Source organism: Rhamphochromis longiceps, linkage group LG18 (assembly GCF_057381845.1).
Source record: "Rhamphochromis longiceps isolate RC_006_pf linkage group LG18, R_longiceps_female_GT1.1, whole genome shotgun sequence".
Taxonomy (NCBI): domain Eukaryota; kingdom Metazoa; phylum Chordata; class Actinopteri; order Cichliformes; family Cichlidae; genus Rhamphochromis; species Rhamphochromis longiceps.
Window position 1 is genome coordinate 6,277,290 of NC_140574.1, and position 21,993 is coordinate 6,299,282.

The 21,993-nt window shown below is 39.8% G+C and overlaps 1 protein-coding gene across 5 annotated transcripts in view; it reads left to right on the top strand.

The window, feature by feature from the left end:
- Window positions 1-21,993, top strand: part of esyt2a (extended synaptotagmin-like protein 2a) — a 267,136-nt gene that overhangs the window by 226,747 nt on the left and 18,396 nt on the right. For all 5 annotated transcript variants that reach the window (XM_085388623.1, XM_085388619.1, XM_085388621.1 and 2 more), the window contains exons 3-8: window positions 5,752-5,793; window positions 7,817-7,951; window positions 8,380-8,456; window positions 9,013-9,085; window positions 11,832-11,921; window positions 20,504-20,559. In XM_085388623.1, the coding sequence (XP_085244749.1) occupies window positions 5,752-5,793; window positions 7,817-7,951; window positions 8,380-8,456; window positions 9,013-9,085; window positions 11,832-11,921; window positions 20,504-20,559 (473 nt within the window). The remainder of the gene's footprint in view (window positions 1-5,751; window positions 5,794-7,816; window positions 7,952-8,379; window positions 8,457-9,012; window positions 9,086-11,831; window positions 11,922-20,503; window positions 20,560-21,993) is intronic.

Consider the following 21,993-nt stretch of genomic DNA (forward strand, 5'->3'; position numbering starts at 1 on the left):
CCTCACTCTCTTATCAAGATGTCCAAATCTAGATTTTTCTTTCAGTTATTTACCCTAAAAGTAAACTCTGCTTCCTCAGCTGTTGGCTTTTTATTGGCCAGATGAGTCATACTTTCCTTTTTTTGTCTAGTTCCAACTCTGTTGTTTTGGTTTTCTGTCATCTGCCAAGTTGCAGACTGTTTATGTGACAGATGTGGTTAGCGCTGGGACTAAGGAAAGAATGGCGCAATGACATGTCAGGGCCATATTTGGAGCAGCTTTGCCTTAAGTGTAACATGGAATAACTCGCAGAAAGACACTGTCACCAAAAACAAACAATGATTTGTATTTCACTTACATGTAAAGCTCCACTTTAATCCCTGATGGAGCGCTTTGGCCTAACTAACAATGGGATGCAGTAGCAGTATTTTCTTTCTATCAGCCTTTTGCCTGCTTAGCTCATAATGGCATCTTCAAAGATGCTGATGTTTCGCTATCCATAAACCCCACAGGAGTATTGACTTTTTGTGTTTTAGTAATTTGAGACAGGGGGCCCGGTTCTTAGAAACCATGTGACATTCCAGGGGAAAGTATTCAAACAACACTAATAAAAAAAAACACCAGAGAAACAGTCATTTGCATTAGTCACATGTTGTTGTTGTTGTTGTTGTCTTTCCATTTTCTATACTAGCTGCACGCCTGCGCTGACATAACGAGATTAACGCTGACAGCACTAATTTATCTTTTAAATAGTTTCAGCTTCTTAGTGGTGAAAATCTGCTTCTTATCTTTGTGTTATGTAAAAGAACACTGAACATAGTTGGTAGTTTGCGTTGTTGATTGAAGAAAGAAAGACATTTGAGGACGTCATCAGAGGCTAAACTGAGATGGACTTTTCACTATTTCCTAATCTTTTTATGGCACGTGAAATTAATCAGGGAATTCAGAACCGATTTATCAGTGCCAATACTGCTGCACTTCTGTCATGTGTAAATGGGATTCTATACACTTGGCAGTAAATGGTGAGCATGACATCAAGCAGGTTTAGTATAAAAACAGAAGTTTGTTCACGTGGTTCATTAAATGCAAACAGAAAAATGGTGTCGTCATAGGAAATGCAATCCACAGTGGGATGGTGATGCCATCATTAGCTTTTTCAGTTGTAGGATGCATGACTGCATGGTCATGGTGTGCAAAGCATGCATAACTTGGATAGCTTCTTGGGCCACGTTGGGCCACATGTGAGACTCTGTGACTCTGTGATGCTTCTGTATGCGACACATGCAGCATTCGGTCATGTCTCTGTACCCATTTAGATGTTTATAAAGACACTCGGCTGTCCCTTTAAATTTCTGTGAAGGCTTTCATGTATTTAGATGTTCATTTTTAACACAAAGTACGTATGGTTCGCAGGTCATCTATGCTTTAATTTGTACAACTTTACATGTGTGAGAAACAGTTGTGAATACATCTACTTTAAGATCTACTTTAAGTTCAAAGACAGATTTGTCTTTGAACACATAACAATTTCAGTTTTATTAAAAATATCTTAGAAACTTTTGGAGAATCATAAGAACATAAGCAAATATATGTTTTATGTCTTAACTCCTCTCTTAGCTGTGATGTTTGGTCCTTGACTTCCTGAGTAGGATCAGCTTTGGTCAATTTCATTTTTCAGTGAAATGGACTTTGATCTTTGAGCATTCAAATACACTTAAATGCAAAACACTGAATGAGGAAGCACATGCAAAGACAAACCTTTTATTTATGCTTGTGCTTTGAGCCTTACCAGCCTGTATTTAAATGGACTTTGTTTGTGGCCCCTGCCACTCGTGTATCTGCCTCGGGCCTGAGTGTTTCTCCCGAATCCTCTCAGCGTGCCCATTACGTAACACGTCTGCCACAGTCTACTCCCTGTCCTCCAGAAGTCCTTTGATGCTGCTGCACTGACATCCTGGTGTTCGGCATGTCGCAGCACTTAGCCTCTGAGTTATATTTTCCTATGAGACATCCATCATTTGTCAGAAAATGATACTGCACTTAGTGAAAACATACAGCAGCCACTTTGCCAGGCTGCCAGCATGACTGGCTGGATGGCAGTACAGGTCTGTCAAGTCGGGTCTGTAGCTTGAAGTCGGATCATTTCAAGCCTAAAATGATGAGTGCATGCGTCTAAAATAAGTTGAAGTCTAAGAAAAGAAGTGAAGCTAGCTGGATTTTCCCTTTTTCCCATACCTAATGGCAGCAGCAGTGGTAACTTGAGCTGAGCTCTCACCGTGAGCAGTGAGCCCAAATGGCATCTGCTGAAGACATTTTTGCTTTTCTTTTTGAAGTACAGGGCTCAACAGTTCCCCATCTGCCCAACAGTAGCCACCAACACAGCTACTGAAGAGGCCTGTGAATAGACTATATATGATACATACTAGGGCTGCCACAAACGATTATTTTGATAGTCGATTAGTCACCGATTAATTTTGCGATTAGTCGACTAATCAGATCATCATCCATTGAACGTAAAACGTACAGCTTATTGCACCAGCATGCAGCTGCTCTTATATAACTATCATTAGCTTACAGCTTTAAGTGTTTAAAAGTATGTGCTAACTAAAAATAAAGACAAGATGATAGTTTATTAAATTTTAATGAAATTTGCAGATTGTTTCGGTGAAGTTTAATAAACTCCTTGCTTTCTAAAATATAACAGGACACCGGAGTATATTCTCCAGCATCTCACACTTCTGATAATCAGCTGTCTGCTTGACGTTTATTCAGCTGTGTAAAAACTATAACTTTAATCTCAGCCAAACCGATTTACTCAGGAACAAATAAAATGCTAAAGAAAGCCAAACAATAACAACAAGTTATCTAAGTGAGTTATATATGTTTAACCTGAGTAGCCAAAGACGGTGGTGGGTTTGAAAACTATTTGCCGGGAGTCCAGTGTTCTCACGGCTCTAGTGAGCCTTGCCCCCAGCTAGCTATCGAGCTAGTGGGTAACAGACGTCTCCGAAAACGTCGGAGCGCTTTTGAAAATATGTGGCGTCTTGATAAACTGAGCAGATATTTGAGGTTTACACAGCTACATTCTCGCCTGAACATATGTTAAATGTTTATTTTGTGACCCAGAAAGAATAATAAGAGTAATATTAAAACTAACTAGCTGCCGCCATTGTTGGAAACTGAGCTGGGCTGCGCTATGAATTCTGGGACAGGGTTACTTCTTCTTCTTCGGGGTTTAACGGCAGCTGGCATCCTTGTAGATGCAGTGCTGCCATCTTCTGTTTCAGTCCGTTATTACACTCTTAAATTCTGCTACTTATTCCTGCGTCTTTTGGGATCTTACAAAGCTTCAAACGAGGCGTCGACTATTAAATTAGTCGTCGACGATTTTGATAGTCGACTAATCGTGGCAGCCCTAATACATACATAGACATAGGCTGGATGTTTGGCATTTAGCGGGGTAATTGCTAATGCTAATCCATTAAGCTTATTATTCATATTGTGTTGATGGGGTGTGTCAGTTCACTATAGTTTTTTGTTTTTTAGATGTTTTGCAGCAACTCGCACAACATCTTTCTGTCTCTGTGAGTATTAGAAGATCTCAAGGCGGCAGCACAGTTCTGCTTCACTTGGATCTGGAAGGTGAACAGTTGTTTGTAGGCTGATTCATATTGTGGAACATGTCACCTCATTCTGCACAGGCATGTAGACGTTTGAAAAGAGGGCTGAAAGTGCTGACACGGTCTGTGTTTTAAAGTGTTTTCTTGCTCTCCATGTAATATTGTATTTACTAGCAAGTTAGTTGTTAGGAAGAATCCCTAGTTATTGTAGCTACTCCAACGTCTCAGCTGTGATGGGATGAATTAGGATGAGATTCAGTGCAGATGTTCATGTTCCCCAGAGGAAGAACTCTAATTACTTTGATGGCTTTTCATCTTGTAAACAATGATGTACACATTGATGGTTTTCAGAGAAATGTCTGTTGTAGCCAATTGGTTTGTTTTCACCTCAGCAACTCAACTGAAGTTCTATCATGAACAGTTCTTTGACATCAACACCGATGAGTGAAAAGTGGAGGTGTGTGTGAGTCTTTACATGCAGCATCAAACACTTCATTACGGTGTTTTCTCTGTGGCTCGCTGCTCTGCCAAGAGAACTGGCATGAATCAGTGGGAAAAGTACAGGAATGTGAGGTAACACGATGCCAAAACAAAGGTACGAGCTGTCACTGATATGCTGCAAGAAGCCTCGTTGTAAACTCAGACCTGCACTTTCCTTTTTCCTTGTTTGTTTTTGCACCTTGGTGTGATGCAGTGCAGCTCAACAGCAACATTAAGCTTTTAAAATTGAACCAGCGCATCGTTTAAGCTTACAATTTTCTGCAAGCGCTTTATGTTTAATTTAAAATGGTTTAATTTGTTTTTGCAAGGTTTACTTCATAATAGAGGTGGGAATCACCATACATCCCACGATACGATATTATTGCAATTTTTAAAAATATTTTGCGATATTCAGATTCTGTACATAAAAGTAAACTTTATCAATATTCATTTTATTATCTAATATCAAAGCCTCGCACTCAGTCTTTCTCTCATTTCAGTCAGTTTTATTGTTGACAAACTGAACGGTTTGTATTACAGTCTAGTCCAACTTAACTGAATGCAACCATCTGGTACAATTATAGCTATTCTGAACTATGCAATTTATGAAAACTATGCAGCCCCTTCAGCAACTGAAGAATTTGAAAGTAAATTAAAACAAAATATAATTTTACATTAAATAAAAAAGTTTTAAACTTAATTAAGGCGATCGTGGCTCAAGAGTTGGGAGTTCGCCTTGTAATCGGAAGGTTGCCGGTTCGAGCCCCAGCTTGGACAGTCTCGGTCGTTGTGTCCTTGGGCAAGACACTTCTCCCGTTGCCTACTGGTGGTGGTCAGAGGGCCCGGTGGCGCCAGTGTCCGGCAGCCTCGCCTCTGTCAGTGCGCCCCAGGGTGGCTGTGGCTACAATGTAGCTGCCATCACCAGTGTGTGAATGTGTGTGTGGATGGGTGGATGACTGGATATGTAAAGCGCTTTGGGGTCCTTAGGGACTAGTAAAGCGCTATATAAATACAGGCCATTTACCATTTACCATTTAAAATAAAACATGTCTTAAATGAAAATAAGTAAACTGTCATGTTTATTGCTGCCATAAAAAAAAGTTAAACACATTTGGACAGTGAAGGAATGTCAGGAAAAAACCTTTTTTGTAACAAAATATCGATTTCTGCTGTCCCTGTATCGATACATTATTAGCAAACAAAATATCACGATACTACACAGTATCGATTTTTCCCCCCACCTCTACTTCATAAGCTGACAAACAGGAGTGCTACAGTATGCTTCATAGTTACTAAACAGACTGAAGCATTTCCTGTAATTTTTTTGTGGCCTGACCTTTGAACTCCTTACTGTTTATCTCCTCGTTGACCTTTGACCAGCAGCATGTAATATGTATTTTTTTACAGGTTATTTTTTACAGTTTCATTGCTTTGTTTTCTACCTTGCAGCCTAATGTAAGAGCCTGTAAATTCATGCCACAGATTACAGTAGTTGTGATGTAGTTTGTGAACCAGAAGTATAGAAACAATGCGTCCTCTATAGTAATGTCAAGAAACGGAGAGGAGACACAAATGAGGGCACGCCTAAAGAAAAGCATGACCTTTCCATTAGAGCTGTTTAAATAAATGTAAATCGTGTTTTTAACTGATACATTTCCATCTTCTATTCCAGGTCCATTATCCAGATGTGGAAAGAGTGGAATGGCTGAATAAGGTATATACACCTCTTTCTTTTTTTCTTTATATTATATTTAAATTAATTTTTGTGCTTAGACACCTACTCGCACACCGCCTTACATCCTCAACAGTAGTCTGCTAGCTAGCAGAGGCAGACAGGCAGGGTTTATAAATAGGATCTGAATCTGGAGCTCTGAGAGACCCTGACCCAGTGCTTCCACCTCCCCAGAGAGAGACACGGAGGTGGGGAGAGCGTGAAGGAGAGAGATGCAAAGTGAACTAGAGAGGGAGAGAGAGTGAGTCTTAACATCAGAAGAGCACCACTTACTGTAAATGTGTACAGGTCCTTCCAGTAAAAAGGTAATGGATGAAGATGAGCAGGAAAATATCTTTTTAACATCTGTTTATGGGAACACAGAAAATCATTTGAAAGGCAAATAAAAAACAGAGGTATTCTCCTCTAAAGCAAAGAAATGGCCATAACTTACCTGTAACATGGCAATCAATAGTTCTGATTATCACCATACAGATGGGCCCTTTCATAGGAGGATGGAGTGAGGGACAGCCAGGGCTTTGGTGGCTTACTCTTTATTGGATTCAAATGTCTTCTAAAGTATTGCTAAATGTTTCAATAAATGTTAAATTAGGATATAAAAAAAATAATTTCTTACAAAGACCTTCATTTATTTAGTAAATGTACTGTAAATGTCACTTCATTTATTAAATGTGATGGTCACCAGTGAATGTATGTGATGGATAATTACTCCATCATTTCCCTCAGATTAGGATTTTGACATGTAGCTGCGTTGCTCAGCTCAGGCAGATTAGATGATTTTACATTTTTCGCACCCAAACACAGAAGTGAGGAGCGTGCTCCTGTACAGAAGCCTGAAAAGTCATGTCGTCCGCTGCCAACAGATATCGCTCAGTTCATTGCTTCTTCATCTGGATCAAATAGGTCATAATGAGCAGAACTTCACCTGCCATAACATCAGACCTCTGTGAACCTTTAATGCTCCTGGTCACTGTAATCAAAGGACGGTTTATAGCAGTTCATAGTGTTCACCTGAGGGCACAGAGCATTTTTACACTTTTAGAGGATTTTACAGGGAAGTTTGCACTCATAATATGACTCATTCATTTCTGTGGTAGTGAAATTTCTGAGTGTGGCTTAGTGAATGGATGTTAAAGCAACAATCTGGTAACTTCTTAAGGCATCCGTAACGTTAGTGTGTATGCTTATTAATGCTGACATATTCAGTGTGTTTTGTTATGTGACAGGAGACTCGGTTACACTTGGACTCAAAATGCTCGTAATAATTAGAAGTGTCGTGCAAAGTTTGAGTGCATTATTTCTCTCGCTGTGATTGCACAAGGAATTTTTGCGAGGTGATATTATTTTAATGCGTCAGCAGCAGCAACTGAAGGTCAGGTGAAGGAGCAGCTGAGAGTAATTGCAGGGTGGTTTCTTTTATCCCGTGGACTATAAAAATGACCTCGTTTGGCAAAGGTGTTGGTAACACAACACTGATGATAAGAAATACAGCTGTAAGACATATTTTTGATTGATGTTTACCTGCAATGGCTGTGAGGGTATAATATTATACAGTGTGATGTAATATGATGTAATGTGAAGCAATACGTTTTATTGCCCGTCACGGGGATTTCAGATTGGGCACAAATGGTGCAAATAGCTGCACATGTAGTTACAGAAACACAGGAGTCTTGGTAACAGCTTCTCAATTGCAGTAGTAAGTATAGACAATCTAAAGTATGACAAACACAGTGACAGTTTAAAGTACACCGATCTCTGCATTGTTTGTCATTTGAACTAAATTGGTATAGTGCAACAAACACACAAGCGTTTGCAGAGAGATGCCAGGTAATTGTTTTTCACCAGGTCTGCTGTAAAACATGAGGCTTGTCCAGCAGCTGCATGCATCAGTGCTCAGTGACTGACTTCAGGCTGTGGGCTGAAGGATTTTGGGCTGTGGGATTTGGATGTCTTGTATCTGTCTAATTCTTTCTCCCACATGATTTTTCTCTTTTCCCTTCCTCAGACGGTGAAGCAGATGTGGCCGTTTATCTGCCAGTTTGTGGAGAAGCTGTTCAGAGAGACCATCGAGCCGGCGGTGAAGGGCGCCAACCCTCATCTCAGCACCTTCTGCTTCACCAAGATTGACATGGGCGACAAGGTGACAAGATAAGAACACAGTGTTGTGAATGCACTCCAAAAGGCCATGGCAGGACACTTCTGTAATCTGGGTTATTCGTACTAATACACCAGCTAGCACTTTGTTTTATAGGCTTTTATTGCCTGTAGAATAACACTTTTATTTTTAGATGTTAGCTTTGTGGGAAATCCTGGAGAATTAGTGTCATGGACGTTTTAGGCAGCACCATCTGTCACAGTGTACGTGTTCAGATCTTTTATCGCATGTTTCTATTTGTGACTCCTTCGTTGACTCGCATGAACTGATTTAATCAGAACTGGAAAGTTTCTTCGCCACGCACCCAGATTTACCTCACACGTAGAATTATGCAGAGCTAGTAAACATTAAATAAAGCTTTTACTGCAGGTCTGATTTCCGTTTTGTCATGTCCTCTGTTTTTTTTTCTGCAGCCGCTGAGAGTGAATGGAGTGAAAGTTTACACAGAAAATGTGGACAAGAGGCAGGTTATCATGGACCTGCAGATCAGGTAGACCGCTCAGATTCATTCATTGTTGAATTTACTTGACTTTGCCAGTGATGTAATCTTAATTGCACTTGTTTCTTTCAAATTATGACTTCTTATGTACAAATCTTAGCGTCAGGCTGTCGTTTAAAACCTATAGTTTGTTTAATTTGGTCTGAATCAGTTGATGAGTTTTTAAACTCAAGTGGTTTAGTTTGTTGTCACACAGAGAAAACTCGTTACTTCAGTAAATGTTTATTAAAGTGCTCATTTTGTGCGCTTCCTTTTTCTCAGGATCATAATTGGTAATAATTGTCAGTTGTATTACCTGATTGGAACATTTCCACGCACTCGTTTTTTTGAGCCCATGCAGAAATGCTCACTGACACATCAAATGTAGATTAAGTCACCGTCAAATTAGTCAAATAGATTTGGATGGTGGAGGTACAGCACTCTCATCGGTTTGTGTGTAAACTTGTCCTTTAAAATCTGAATAAATGCATGATGAGTTTTTTATTTTTATCTTCATATGAATACACACATGAATCCCCTTCTACGTTCTTCTCGCCCTTCCTTTCAGTTTTGTCGGGAATACAGAAATTGACGTGGACATCAAAAAGTACTACTGCAGGGCTGGAATCAAAAGTATACAGGTACGAATCCAAGATAGATGCAACATGTTAAGGTCAGTAGTTGTATGGCTATTTATCCCATATAAAGACATGAAAAATACAAAGTCCGTTGTCACAACACTTTCTGCTACAAATGGTAAATGGCCTGTATTTATATAGCGCTTTACTAGTCCCTAAGGACCCCAAAGCGCTTTACATATCCAGTCATCCACCCATTCACACACACATTCACACACTGGTGATGGCAGCTACATTGTAGCCACAGCCACCCTGGGACGCACTGACAGAGGTGAGACTGGCGCCACCGGACCCTCTGACCACCACCAGTAGGCAACGGGTGAAGTGTCTTGCCCAAGGACACAACGGCCAAGACTGTCCAAGCCGGGGCTCGAACCAGCAACCTTCCGATTACAAGGCGAACTCCCAACTCTTGAGCCACGATCACCCCAAACAACGAGTCCCTCCATCTTCTGCTTTTCCAGTTCAGGGCCCAGTAGGAGTATAGATAACCAGTGTAGATGATCAACAAACAGTCACACCTACAGCCTGTTTACTATAACCAGTGACCCTAACATGCGTGTCTTTGGACTGTGAAAAGAATGCCAGAATACCCGGAGCGAACTCATGCGGACACGGGGAGAACGTGCAAATTCCACAAAGAAAGGCTGGTGGATTTAAACTCCGTGGTGTAAGGTGACAGTGCTAACCTCCACACTGCTGTACCCAAAACTACAAGTCCATTAATTCAATAGTCTGAAAACTGAAAGTGCAAAAACTGAGACAGGAAATCAGTGATGTTATTTATTTTATTAAGACCTCCTGCATGAGTCATCACCGTTCCCTTGGAGTCCAATGACGACTCATCCAGTAACTTTGGGCGGATGGCCGTTCCTGGGAAGGTTCACCACTGTTCTGTGTTTTGTCCATTTGTGGTTAATGGTTCTCACTGTGGATTTCTGGAGTCTCAGAGCCTTAGAATTTTTTTTTTTTTTTTTTTTTTTTTTACATAGTAAATTTTAGGTGCCAGGAACAAATGAATGTCTGGAAATTCTCCCTAATAAATAAAGTGGCTGATTTAATGGACATAAAGTTGTTATTCAAGTTTGATCCTTGAAATAGTCCTAGTGGTAGCAGAAGTAGTAACAGTTTCTAAAAAAAACAAATGAATGAAAAACTTAAAAACACACACTGTACCCCAGCGGTGACTTCTACATTAAGTACTGACCTCTGCGGAGAAAGTTAATTGCATCATGTGTTTACACAGAACTGATAACGAGACGTTATCCACTCAGCTGTTGGCACAGGATCAGACCATATTTGCTGACCAGAGATCAGAGTGGGAGAGAAGACCCAAAGATTTACAGAGAGAAATGGCTACGTGTACGAAGCCCAGTCGATGTTTTCCTTTTGTGTTTGGCTCAGATTGTAGAGCTTCAGTCCCCGACGGTGTGTCAGCATTTCATAGGCTGCTGAAGATATAAGTAGTTTAAATGGAGAAGATGTGAACTGGGAGCTTATCATGCTTCATGAGTCATTCGGGTTTACTCTCCTCCACTCGCTGGCTGTCGACTTATTTTTTTCTTTTCTTTTTTGCTGTCACATCTTTTATTTAAAAAGGTATCTTCTTCGTCCCAGCGGGCCTCTGATGGAGCATTATCAGCTGCACATGACTTCTAAAGCATCCTCCTTCAGGGAGAAATGAGCTGCAGGACGGAAAGTGGTATAAACAAGAGGCTATCTGCAGTCTTTCCGCTGCACGTCCGTTTCGATGTGTAAAATGCTGGTATTTGATTACTCAGAGCAAGCTACAACCAAATTTGGTGCTACAGACGGCCAGTCTGCATGTCTGAGGTTTGAGTCACTGCAGCCTCTGAGAAACCTGCATCCAAAATAAAGAAACATTCACTTAACTGTGAAGTTTGTGTTGCAGACTTTCTTCATTCTCAGGGCCTCAAAATTAGGATTACAGTAGGCTTAATGATTACAGTATATGTGAGTCTGTTAGTACAGCCGATCTAGTTATATTTTGTGTTCTTGCAGGATGTGGGAAATAAACTCGCTGGTTCTTTTTCCCTCTTTCACCAACCGTGTATTTTGAGCTGCTGTTCCACTGTTCTGTGTGGATAACATTACATACACCCAACCACCACCCATGCCTCGCGGATGAACACAACAGAAATCTGAATAGACTCTGTATATATGGTAAAAAAAAAACTATATAGAGACATTATTCCTCAGTATTTTACAGATTTTTGACTCGCAGTCTGAAATAATTGCTGCTCGTTCAACAAGAATTGTCAGAATTTAATCAAATTTGTCTCTTAATGGGTCGTTGCCCAATTTGTGTTCACTGTGCATTTTTACCACAGTATTGATCCGATTCTACTCAAACTAATGGGTCCTCACACAATATTCATTGTTGCTGGTGGATTTTGGTCATTATTTCTCGTAATGCAGCAAAACGGTAACAAGAAAACATCACTTTCTCTCTACTTTAAACATTACAGCAACCTGTGATGGATTGTGGGCTGTGAGTGGGGGAAAAAAAAGTCAAATTGAATGCAAAACACAAACAGGAGAAGAAAGACCGTCTCCTGACTGACAATCCTGTGACTTATTATCCCACCCATCCATTCACCTAAGCTGGACTTTGTAGATCAACAGAATCATGTTTTAGGGCTCATCGATGTAACCTAGCCCTGGGGGTCATCACAGGCTAAAAAACAAAAGACTCATTTGTGATGTTTCTTTCTTTTTCTCTGTTCAGCTTCATGGAGTGATGAGAGTGGTGATGGAGCCGCTGCTGGGGGACATCCCTCTGATCGGAGCCCTTTCTGTCTTTTTCCTCAAGAAACCTGTGAGTACTTTAACTTTTGGCAGCCTCTAAAATGCTTTCAGGTTTTGTTGTTTCCATTATGTTTCCTGGTCAGATTTTTACATTAACGAGTCCCCAAATGCTTTGTTTTCGTTGCGCCTTGATCTGCATTGCAAAAAAGGGAAATATCAAGCTTTTTACATGAAAACACACGCACACGCAAACTTTGAGCTAATAACTTGCAGAGTTCTAGCATACCAGCACCAGCTGTTATCCCTGAGATCTTATTGGTTTTCTTTGCCTGATGGTGGTCCTGCTGGTACTGTGCACTCTGCCACCTACCACAGCGCTTTTCTCTTCAGTCTTCTTGAAGGCAGCCTAACTCAAGCCCTCCTTTATCAGTGCATTCCTTCTCTTTGACTGCTGCCTTCCTTCCTGTGCTTCAACACGGTCCCTCTTCTAGATTCAGTCTTTGATGGTGGCACTCAGAGGAAAAATATTTGCTATCATAATCTTCAAATAGAAATGTGAAATTGCCCCTGTCTCAATAAACATACATCTTCAGTCTGGAATTAGTAGGAGGAGGCTTTTGTGGAGTTTTGAACTAAACGCTGAAGCTTGTGGTTCAGATGTGAACCAGGAAGAAGTCAGGGCGGTTACAAGTGATTTTATCTCTCTCTGCTGTCAAACAAGGTGTGGAGAGCTCAGGCAGATCTTTGCTGACATGGAACATACATCAAACAATAAAGAGTTTCAGATGAGGCCAGAAAATGAAATCAAATTTTTGATTTTCATAGATGTTTTTGTGCAGAATTAGAATAAGACTGTTCAAGTCTGTCAGATCATTTATGTCATCTGCATATGTGTGAAGTGCCCTGACAGGGTCCCTCTTCTAATCTTTTACCACAAAGGATCTAACAAAAAAGGAGCGACTGCTGACACATTTATTATGACATTGTGACATCAGCGTTGTCTCTTGTAAAATGTATTTGTAGGACTTCAACTTAGAAACTGGCTTTTCTAATAATTTACTATAGAGATGTCCTAGGGCAAGGAGCCAAACACTGATACGCAGTGTTCACTTCAAGCATATAAGGTCAGATCCTGTCTGTCAGGAAGCTTTTCACCTCTTAAGGCATTTTAATCATTTTCCTTTTCAGGATGTTTTAAAAATCCTTCCTGATTGAGTTGTATTGTACTTCCGGATGTAATGAGTGTAGTAATGTGTAACGTGTGAATTTACACAGTGCAGTTTTGTAAGTCAAAGCAACAGATCACTCGCCAAATTTGTCCTCTGCTCTGTAGTGTCGTTTATCCTCATTGATTATTTTGCTATAAATTGCCCAGTTCCAGAGATGACGCCTGCCCTCTTTTGATGATCATGGAGCTTGATGACATTCACTAATCTGGTGCAACAATTGTATTTAACGAGGAAAAAACAAAAACAAATCCTCAACAGCTGTGTCTCTTTCCAAGAAATAGTGACCTGATTATTCAAATAAGCTGTTCTGTGTAAGAACTATTGTTTTTCTACAAGCTAGCTATATGCATGCTGCTTTGATTAGCAGATGTCGACAGTAGAAAAATGGTTTCCTCCAGCGTGTGGTGGGTTTCAAGTTTCACCAATAGTTAAAATTTAGGAGGAAATATTTCCCACCTGTAATAATCATTAACAATGAAAATATGAAAGAAATAATGAGAGAATCTGAAAATCCCGCCCACTGTGCAGGTTTTCTCTTCTCTCTCTGTCTCAGGCACCGCTCACCTGAAGCACAGGTTTGCATCTGTGCATGTAACGCAATGATTGATTGTTAATTTTGACCCGAACTAAAAGTGAGGCAGCCCGGGAGTTTTTTTTTTTTTTTTTCTTCCCATAATCCTGTTTTTTGATATAGCAAAATATTAAGTAAGTTCATATTAATGGCAGATTTTATAAATAAATCTTCACAGATTCTGACAGATTTGTCTACATTTGAAAGACATCTAATAAAGGCCCGTGATTGGCCGGTGCCTCGTGTCATAGGGTAGATTTCTGTTGCTTTGTTGCGAATCAGAAAATTGCAATAAATACCTTTTAATTAATATGTATTTCCTGGAATCGTTAGTTAAACCGCTGAGTAGTAGCAGCAAAGAACTTTCTTGGCTTGTTAAAAATGTCTGTCAGTTGTGCTTCCAGACTCAGACTAGCAGCATTGCTTCCACAGCTATAGATGGTATATTGGTGTTATCATTACACCTGGTCGATAACAACCCTCACACTGACGGTTACCTGCTGCTGTACTGCCACAAATAAACCAACTCGTCACACCGAGCGTGACGTTGCTGATATTTCTTCACTGTTGTTGTTTCTCCTTCCCGTTCCTCCCTGTGTGCCACAGTTGCGTTGTGACAGGTTGCTTGGCTCCAGGCGTGACAGCTGTGTTCTGACAATGCGGCTAATCAGGAAACTGAGCATTGGTGTCAGTTAGTATCAACCACCAGCCACCTCTTTGTTTTGGTTTATTCTGGTGTGTCTCGTGCCTTTGATTTCATCAGGGGCAAGTTTGAGGCTTCGTGTCGGTTTAAATGTTTGTATTCATCGCACGACGCTGCACAGGGCAGGGTTTGTGCATTAGTCGGTGCACCACTTTTATCCAGTGTTGTATTATCAGGTCAATATATATGCATAATAGAAACATCCAAAACATCATCAATGTTCAGATAATAAAGCAGACTTTATTAGTATTGTCACAGATTTAGCATCTGACATTGTGAGCAGGTTGACTGCAGTTGTATAAAGTAATTGTTTTATAACAGAAAACATATTTTAATATAACTTGATTGAAACTGGCTTCCAAGGGAAGGTTATTAACAGAATTGATCAGTTTTCTTTGTATAATTTTTTTTTTTTCTTTTATTGCAATGAAACATAAATATAAAACTTCCAGGAACTGCTCGCCAGCTTAAAAGTGCAGCAGACATTTCAGTAACTGTAACAACGAATACAGTAACTGTAACATATCATTTAGCATGCACTTCATAGTAGCTACAGCAACATTACTGAATGCCTAAACCCAACCAAACGACAAAGAAAGTGTAGAGAAGTTGTAAACTTTAAAATGTAAAAATGTACTATTGTGGGATATTATATGGACGTCGGTCAGCATCGGTAAATCAAGCCAAAAAAGGTCATCCGTCACATGTGAATATGGTGAGAACAGGAGTGGGAGTGCGTTTGACGGCTACAGTTATATTTAAGTGATGTTTTTGCCTGAGCCACATGCTGTCCAAAGTGACATCAGACCTGTCCAGCGTAACTCTAAGGGCTGGTTTTACATGTTTTACACATGTAGATCGGTCAAACCATCCAAACAGGTCCTCGAGTGACGCAGCGCTTTGACACAGCAGTTTTAAATAGCAGCCACTCTGACTTTGGCTGTCCTGACATAACAGGACAAAAGATTGTGGTGGTTTCGGTGAAGTCATAAATCATGATACCCGGCAGTATTTCTATTTATCTGCTATGAACGGTTTGCTTCTACAGCAGCCAGCAGACGTTTTTACTTTGAATGAATCAGATTTACAGTACTGGGCTCTGTTGAGCACAAGGATAAATCGCTGATGTGTTTCTCTGCTAAGAGAATGTAAATGTGCTATAAAGTGTGGGTAGTGGGCGACGTTTAATAATTCAAAAATGGTCCAATAACCGAGGATGGGCGGTATTTTAGCGCAGGCACAGACTTTTTGATGGGCGGAGCAATGCAATCATGCACGGACGGACTTGCATGTTTAGAATTTAAACGTTTTGTTTGAAGGGAATATTTTACCTTCTTTTTTGTTTGTTTCAGTATTAAAATAGCTACTTTTGGATTCTTTATTTATCTAATTGACATGCGCCAAATTGCAAAAAAGAGATTTATCTTTTATGTTCACTGGAAGAGACATTTTGATTTTTAACTTACTTTTTGTTTAATTTTGTATTTGTTGTTTGGTCGAGTGTGTAAGACACAGAAACACTGGAACAGCCTGTAAACATGGTTGTAGTGGAAAAAGGAAACCAGTTTCTCTTTGTTTCCCTCCCCACCATTGTGGTTTTTGTATTTAAATAAAATCTTTTTGTTTTTTTCTGAACTGCCTTTCTTTCTTTCTGTTATGAGTTTGAGTGCATGTATTGCTGCTGCATTTGGGTGCAGTCTGAGGAGGGTGCATTGGTTCGCAGCTGGAAGAGGGTGCCATTAAAACAGCACTATTAATTTTTTCCATTGATTGCCTCTCTTAGCTTCAACCAGCATTATTAGCAAACTTACTCATTGGCAAATAAATAAATAAATCACCCTTTAAAACAATCGTTGAAAGGCTCAGCCTGTCATCAATAGTGGATATATTCGTCCAATTGCCCAACCTTAGTAGTGAGTGATGCCGCCTGAGGTCATCTGATCAGGGCTTACTTGCTATAAAACAGACTAAGATGAGAACTAAGGGTGACAGAGCTTTTGCCACTGTGGCCCCGAGACTGTGGAACCGTAAGAACTGTGGACTCAGTAGTTGTTTTAAAAAAACAACTCAAAACTCACCTTTTTAAAACTGTTTTTCATAAAATTTGTGCCTGTTTTGTATTGTCTGTTTTACCTTTTATTATTTTTTTATCTTATGTTCATCACTTTGTGACTCTGTCTAGAAAGGTGCTATATAAATAAAAACAATTTTTTCAAATTTATTTTATGTTGGTGTGAGTCTCTGCATTGCTGACATTTATGGTAGCACAAGTTTCTTTTTCTCTATTTTCAGTTTCACTCAGAGAAACTGAAAATACTTCCACTGTTCATGTGGAGTGGAGCAGAAAGGAGGCCGATGTAATGAAGATACTTTTTATTGAGTCTATGGCAACTGATGATATTAATGCAAAACAACCTGTTCGATGGGTGTCGAGGCCAAAATAGCAAAGAAAAGAGAGAGAGAGAGATGAAGGGAGAAGCCAATGGGAATCGACTGTAGTCAACATAAATTTCTGCAAACACGCTAAACACACGGATAGCACATCAAGCATGAAACACCTTTAAACTGCAGATGCGCAGAAACAAATGAAAGCATTTCAGTATTCAGTCCAGATTTTGTGCATTCATAAAAAAAACGATAAACGAGTAACCTTACACCTACAATACGCTGTAGGTTTCACTCAGAGTGAAACCTACAGCCTGATGCCTGCATAGAAACCCACAAATAGCAGTTGGATGACACTCAAATCAGTTGTGGTGTGAAAATGAATTCTAATGAAATAACCTCCTCAGCCAGTGCATAGAGCAGTTTTGCATGTTTGCAGACTGTGTTTATACTTTGCTTTTCAAAATAAAATAAAAAAACACTTCTGAATCTTTTGCTCTTTTTTTGTGATTTCATTCATTTCTAATGTGTTCTTTGAAATCCCCCAGCTGCTTCGATGCTCTTCCTGTGCCAGCCTGGCAGAGCATTGTTGTGGTCCACCATGTTCTACATAGAGCTAACTAGGCCACAGAAAGACATGCGTTGCTGTTAATCATTTGTCTCTTATGGTAATGACTCTGAAAAGAAGAAAAGACGCACACCTTTGAAGTCTTATTAGGTGTATAATTTGATTTTTATCCATTTATTGTTTAAATCAGTTTTACGTTTGTAAAGCGTAGTTTTGTTGCTTTTATTATGACTCATTTCCTGTTATGTGTACATATATCTTACTCTGTGCTAGAACTTTGCCAGTTTCTCACGTCAGTTTTCCCTCATTGCTACTCAGTCTGCTTCTGATGTAATGATGTTAGCCAACATTTCACATTTGAATCCTCTTTTATAATCGTCTTCACAGTTTCCTTATCTCACAGATACTGACCCACTCCTGCAGACGCACTCTTCTCCCCTGACACTAAAATATTATTGCTTTTGTTAAAAGTAGCATGTAATGATTTCCTAATAAGAGTCTGTCCAATGCAGTGCAGTCGTGTGATAGTGAACACTAACTATCAGTGAGCTGATTGTCGTCCCGAAAAACTGAGGACAGAGACTGGTCCTTGTTACTCTCTGAAAAATCAGGTTTCTAGATCAGTGGTTTCCAAATGATGTGCCTGGATTCAGTTCCACGTGTGCGATGGGATTTTGTAACTGCTAGGTCTCTGAGGTCAGCTGATCAATGTTTGTTTGTGGTACCCAGGTCCAGACTAAGAACTAAAAGAGGCTTGCTTTGGAGGTTGTGGGTCCGAGTTGTTGAACTTGCATCTGTCGGACTTGTTCAGACACTGTTGATACCTTTAAGAAGAAACTCATGATCCACCTGTTCAGGTCTCCTTTATGTCATTTTATCTGTTTATTCCATTTTAATTGAAAGCGTTACACAGATACATTTTAAAGCACAGCAGTTGTAAATTCATGGATTCATTTACTGTTTGTATTTTTTTTCATGATGGTTGGATCAGAGTCCTCCTGGTGGTAGACGGCAAACAATTTTGGCCTTAATGATTCAAAGTGTTGGCATAAATTTTTTTGTAGGGTATCGCATCCAAATCATTATCTGGTATTAAAGAGACCAAAGTGTGTCATCAAGTATTTCCATCACAGCTGCTCCACCTCTACCTGTCGAGTCTTGGGCTGTCCAGTTGTGGTAAGCCTGCGCTCGCTGCAGCCTTAGATGGATTTTCTTGGATGACGGGTTAAACTCTAACGTATCTTCTGCTCTTTTATTCCATCCATCTTGACGTCTGATGTTGCAGTGAGAGGACCTTTTCCTTTTTATCGAGGTTTTCATTAGTAATTATATCTTGACACCCTCAACTCAAACCAACCATCATAGCATAGCAACAGATTTATTTCAGTCTTTCTGACTAACGCTGACTTGTATGACCTGCTGCATGATTTGAGGATTAGATCATTACATGAATAAGCAGGCGAGTGAGTGCACACACACAAGTACTACCACTGGCTTCATACTACTTTACTTGGGCGTGTCAGGAATGTGGGGTTAGAATCAAAGTGGTTAATTACTTCTCCTTGTTATCTGGTTATTCAAGAAACCCAGTTAAAGTTCCAGTACAAAAGCCTCATAACTGGGTTAGAAATCCAGGTTGAGCTCTCTTTCTGAATATGAGAGTCCTGGCTAACGCCCTTTGCGACTCTTTTGTGGAATCAGTTGCTGTACGACGGGAACATGTTGCCGCTTGCATCAAGGGAGCATGCTGGCAACCTGCTGTGTCATAAAAACACATTAAATAGCAGTGCCTTCAATAAAGTTTCTGTTTGCATTATTGGCTCTGTTGTTTCTGTGCAGCTGACCGGCTCATACTTACCAGATTATCTTGAGTAAGATAAGAAAGTTTCATAGTGTAAATAATGTGATTACTGTTCTGTACAGTTAGTCTGATTCATCTGAAGCTTTCATACATTTTTATCCCCCATCATAGAAAAACACACACACATGCTAGCATACACACGCTAGTATACAAACACCATGTTAGGCTAACAGCTGACATATATGATCTTGTCTAAATTTAAACACACTGCTTGAACTTCCTGTTGTCCAGATGCTACCTGTGTTCGTATCATTTTCTAGATAGAAATGACTGGTAACTGTGACATTAGCAGTAATACACATTCAAAAAGTGCAACATGTTCCAAGGACATTTACAGCAAGTGACATTTTACTACACAATTTATTTATTGTTCTTTCCTGACTGTTGGAAAAACTAAAAAGCAGAAACACAGGGGAATTAAAACGGCTTGACTGTTTGTTTTGTGGTAATGAGTAAGAGGAAGTTCGCTGTTTGTCAGGAGTTTGTCAAATGTTATGATGACATTGATCTCTTTTATTAGCTCTTATAATGTAGACTTAATGTCTTGCAGCTAATTATTTGTTAGCATAAAGTAATGCCTGCAGTCAGTGCTGTGTGCGTTCACACGGGAAGCATCCGTATCGATTATATCGACTGAATTTAGAGCTCGGCTCCTTGGCCGTTCCCGTCTTTGAGGAGAAGATCTCAGAGAGACTCTTTATTGTTTCAGCATCTACATCGAGCTGCTTTGGGCTGCTCCCTTGTCACACATTTGATTTGGCAGTTTTACACCAGATGCCCGTCCTGATCTGACCCCCCTAAGGGGGATATGTTTCTCCAGCTGCAGTCAAACTAGCAACCTATCAAGAGTTATCTACTGCACTGTGGAAGCACATGATTTCAACATCTGGCTTCAACATCTGTATGAAATGAAAAACAAAAGTATACCGTTAAGAACTGTCATATAGTTGAAAATTGTCTGGTTTATTATTTGGAGAAAAAAGAATAAATCTGTGGTTTTGCTGAGATTATATTTGGGTATTGACTCATTCACATTTTTTAATTTTTATTAAAATGTTCACATTTAGTATGGCACAAAAAGCTTTTTTAAGCACTATAAAGCGTGAGTGCAGAGGGAATTTTTAATCATATTTCCTGAAAATTCTTAGACTTGCCGAACTCTGAAACCTTCAAAAACCCAGTCTAAACATGTTCTATCTTTCTGTGTCGTCACATTTTCATCAGGAAGCATTGAGGTTTTGAAAACACCAAATGGCCTTTTGCTTTGTTTTCTCATCTTCTAATTTTCTTGTTAATAAATCTAAGTCTAAATTGTAGTATTTGTCTGTTTTTCAGTTGCTGGACATCAATTGGACTGGGCTCACAAATATGTTGGACATTCCTGGTGTCAAGTAAGTACCTGCAGATAATTATTTATAAATAAAATCGGTGTGATATTTGAGGGTGTCATGCAGTGTTACAGGCTGGATTGACAGTTATTTGCATTACGAAAGCAGGAGACATTCTATAAGTTCAGTTCAGTTCCAATAAACTGGAGAGACTGGCATCCCCACACTGCAGGGAAGGGTTTGTTATGGGAGAGCAAGATGGCTAAAGTCATATAGAGAAGTTCGGTCTTCTGATTGAATTTTTTCAAAAGCAATGACTGTCACACGCAGCGATGAATCACAGAGCAATGACTGCTGTCCCACTGAGGCATCGTAATAGTGTCACTGGATGTTTGAGGCTATTTGTTTCACCTAAACTGTGTTATACTGGAACTATTCTGTCTCTCATGCACAAGCACGCAAACACGCACCTACCGTTCTCTTCCTGGTGGGGGCGTTGTCACCCACCATGATTCCAGAGTGTTTTGTGTAGCTCACATGCTGCCGCGGAAGTTGTTGAGCATGATAAATGTTTCATTCCTGTTTTAATGCCGTGTAAACTTTAATTCCTCGTCTAACATAAAAACCAGATGTGCATTATTATGACATATTGTGAGAATTGCTGGGCACGTTATTTGAGATGATTTAAGAGTCTGTGAGTTAAAGTTGGATGCTGTGGGAGCCGAGAGCGTCTAATCTGTAGTGAGAGGCAGAGAGATGGCTTACCCACCTTTAATAAAACCCAGTTGCTTTTCACTGCTGTGTTTTGTGAGAAGACTTGTTTTCCTTTTTGGTTTCCGTTCAAGAATATTTTCCTTATTCTGCTGAGCTCATGGAAATATTAATTGACCTGGACATGACGCAAAGATTTCAGCTTGCTTCCAGCTGCAGCAACTGCAAAATATTAGTGTTTAACACAAAAACAGGAGAAATCAGACCCTGAATCAGCTATTAGTTCCTTTAGAGTTGGATTGTTTATTAAAATAGCTGTGAAAACTCTTATTTTGCAAAACTGTGGGGGGAAAAGGCACAAATTAGAAGTGTAATTTGGGCAATTCAAAGCAAACTGCTTTTTTATGGGAAATGAAAAGTCTTGTAACACATAATCTTTTATTTAGTATTCATTCAAGATTCATGATTTCTCTTTTCCCAGCTGCCTGGAAGTATGAGCTGAAAACAGACACAACATCAAAGTCTGGCTGAACTAGGATCACTTAATTTTAAATCAGAAAATATCTCACTTTCGATGAGTTTCACCACGTTACAGTTTTGGAAGCTCAAACATGCTGATCACTCGGAATCACGTTAAAGAGACACGCAGCCCGAGCAGGCTCTCGGGCTCTGATGCTCAAACTATTACGTTAAAAGCAGGATCGCAGAATGGATTATAACCATTCATTTTCCTCTAAGTGTTGATATTTTTAGCTGTGTTATTATGAAAGGAGACCTGCCACAGAC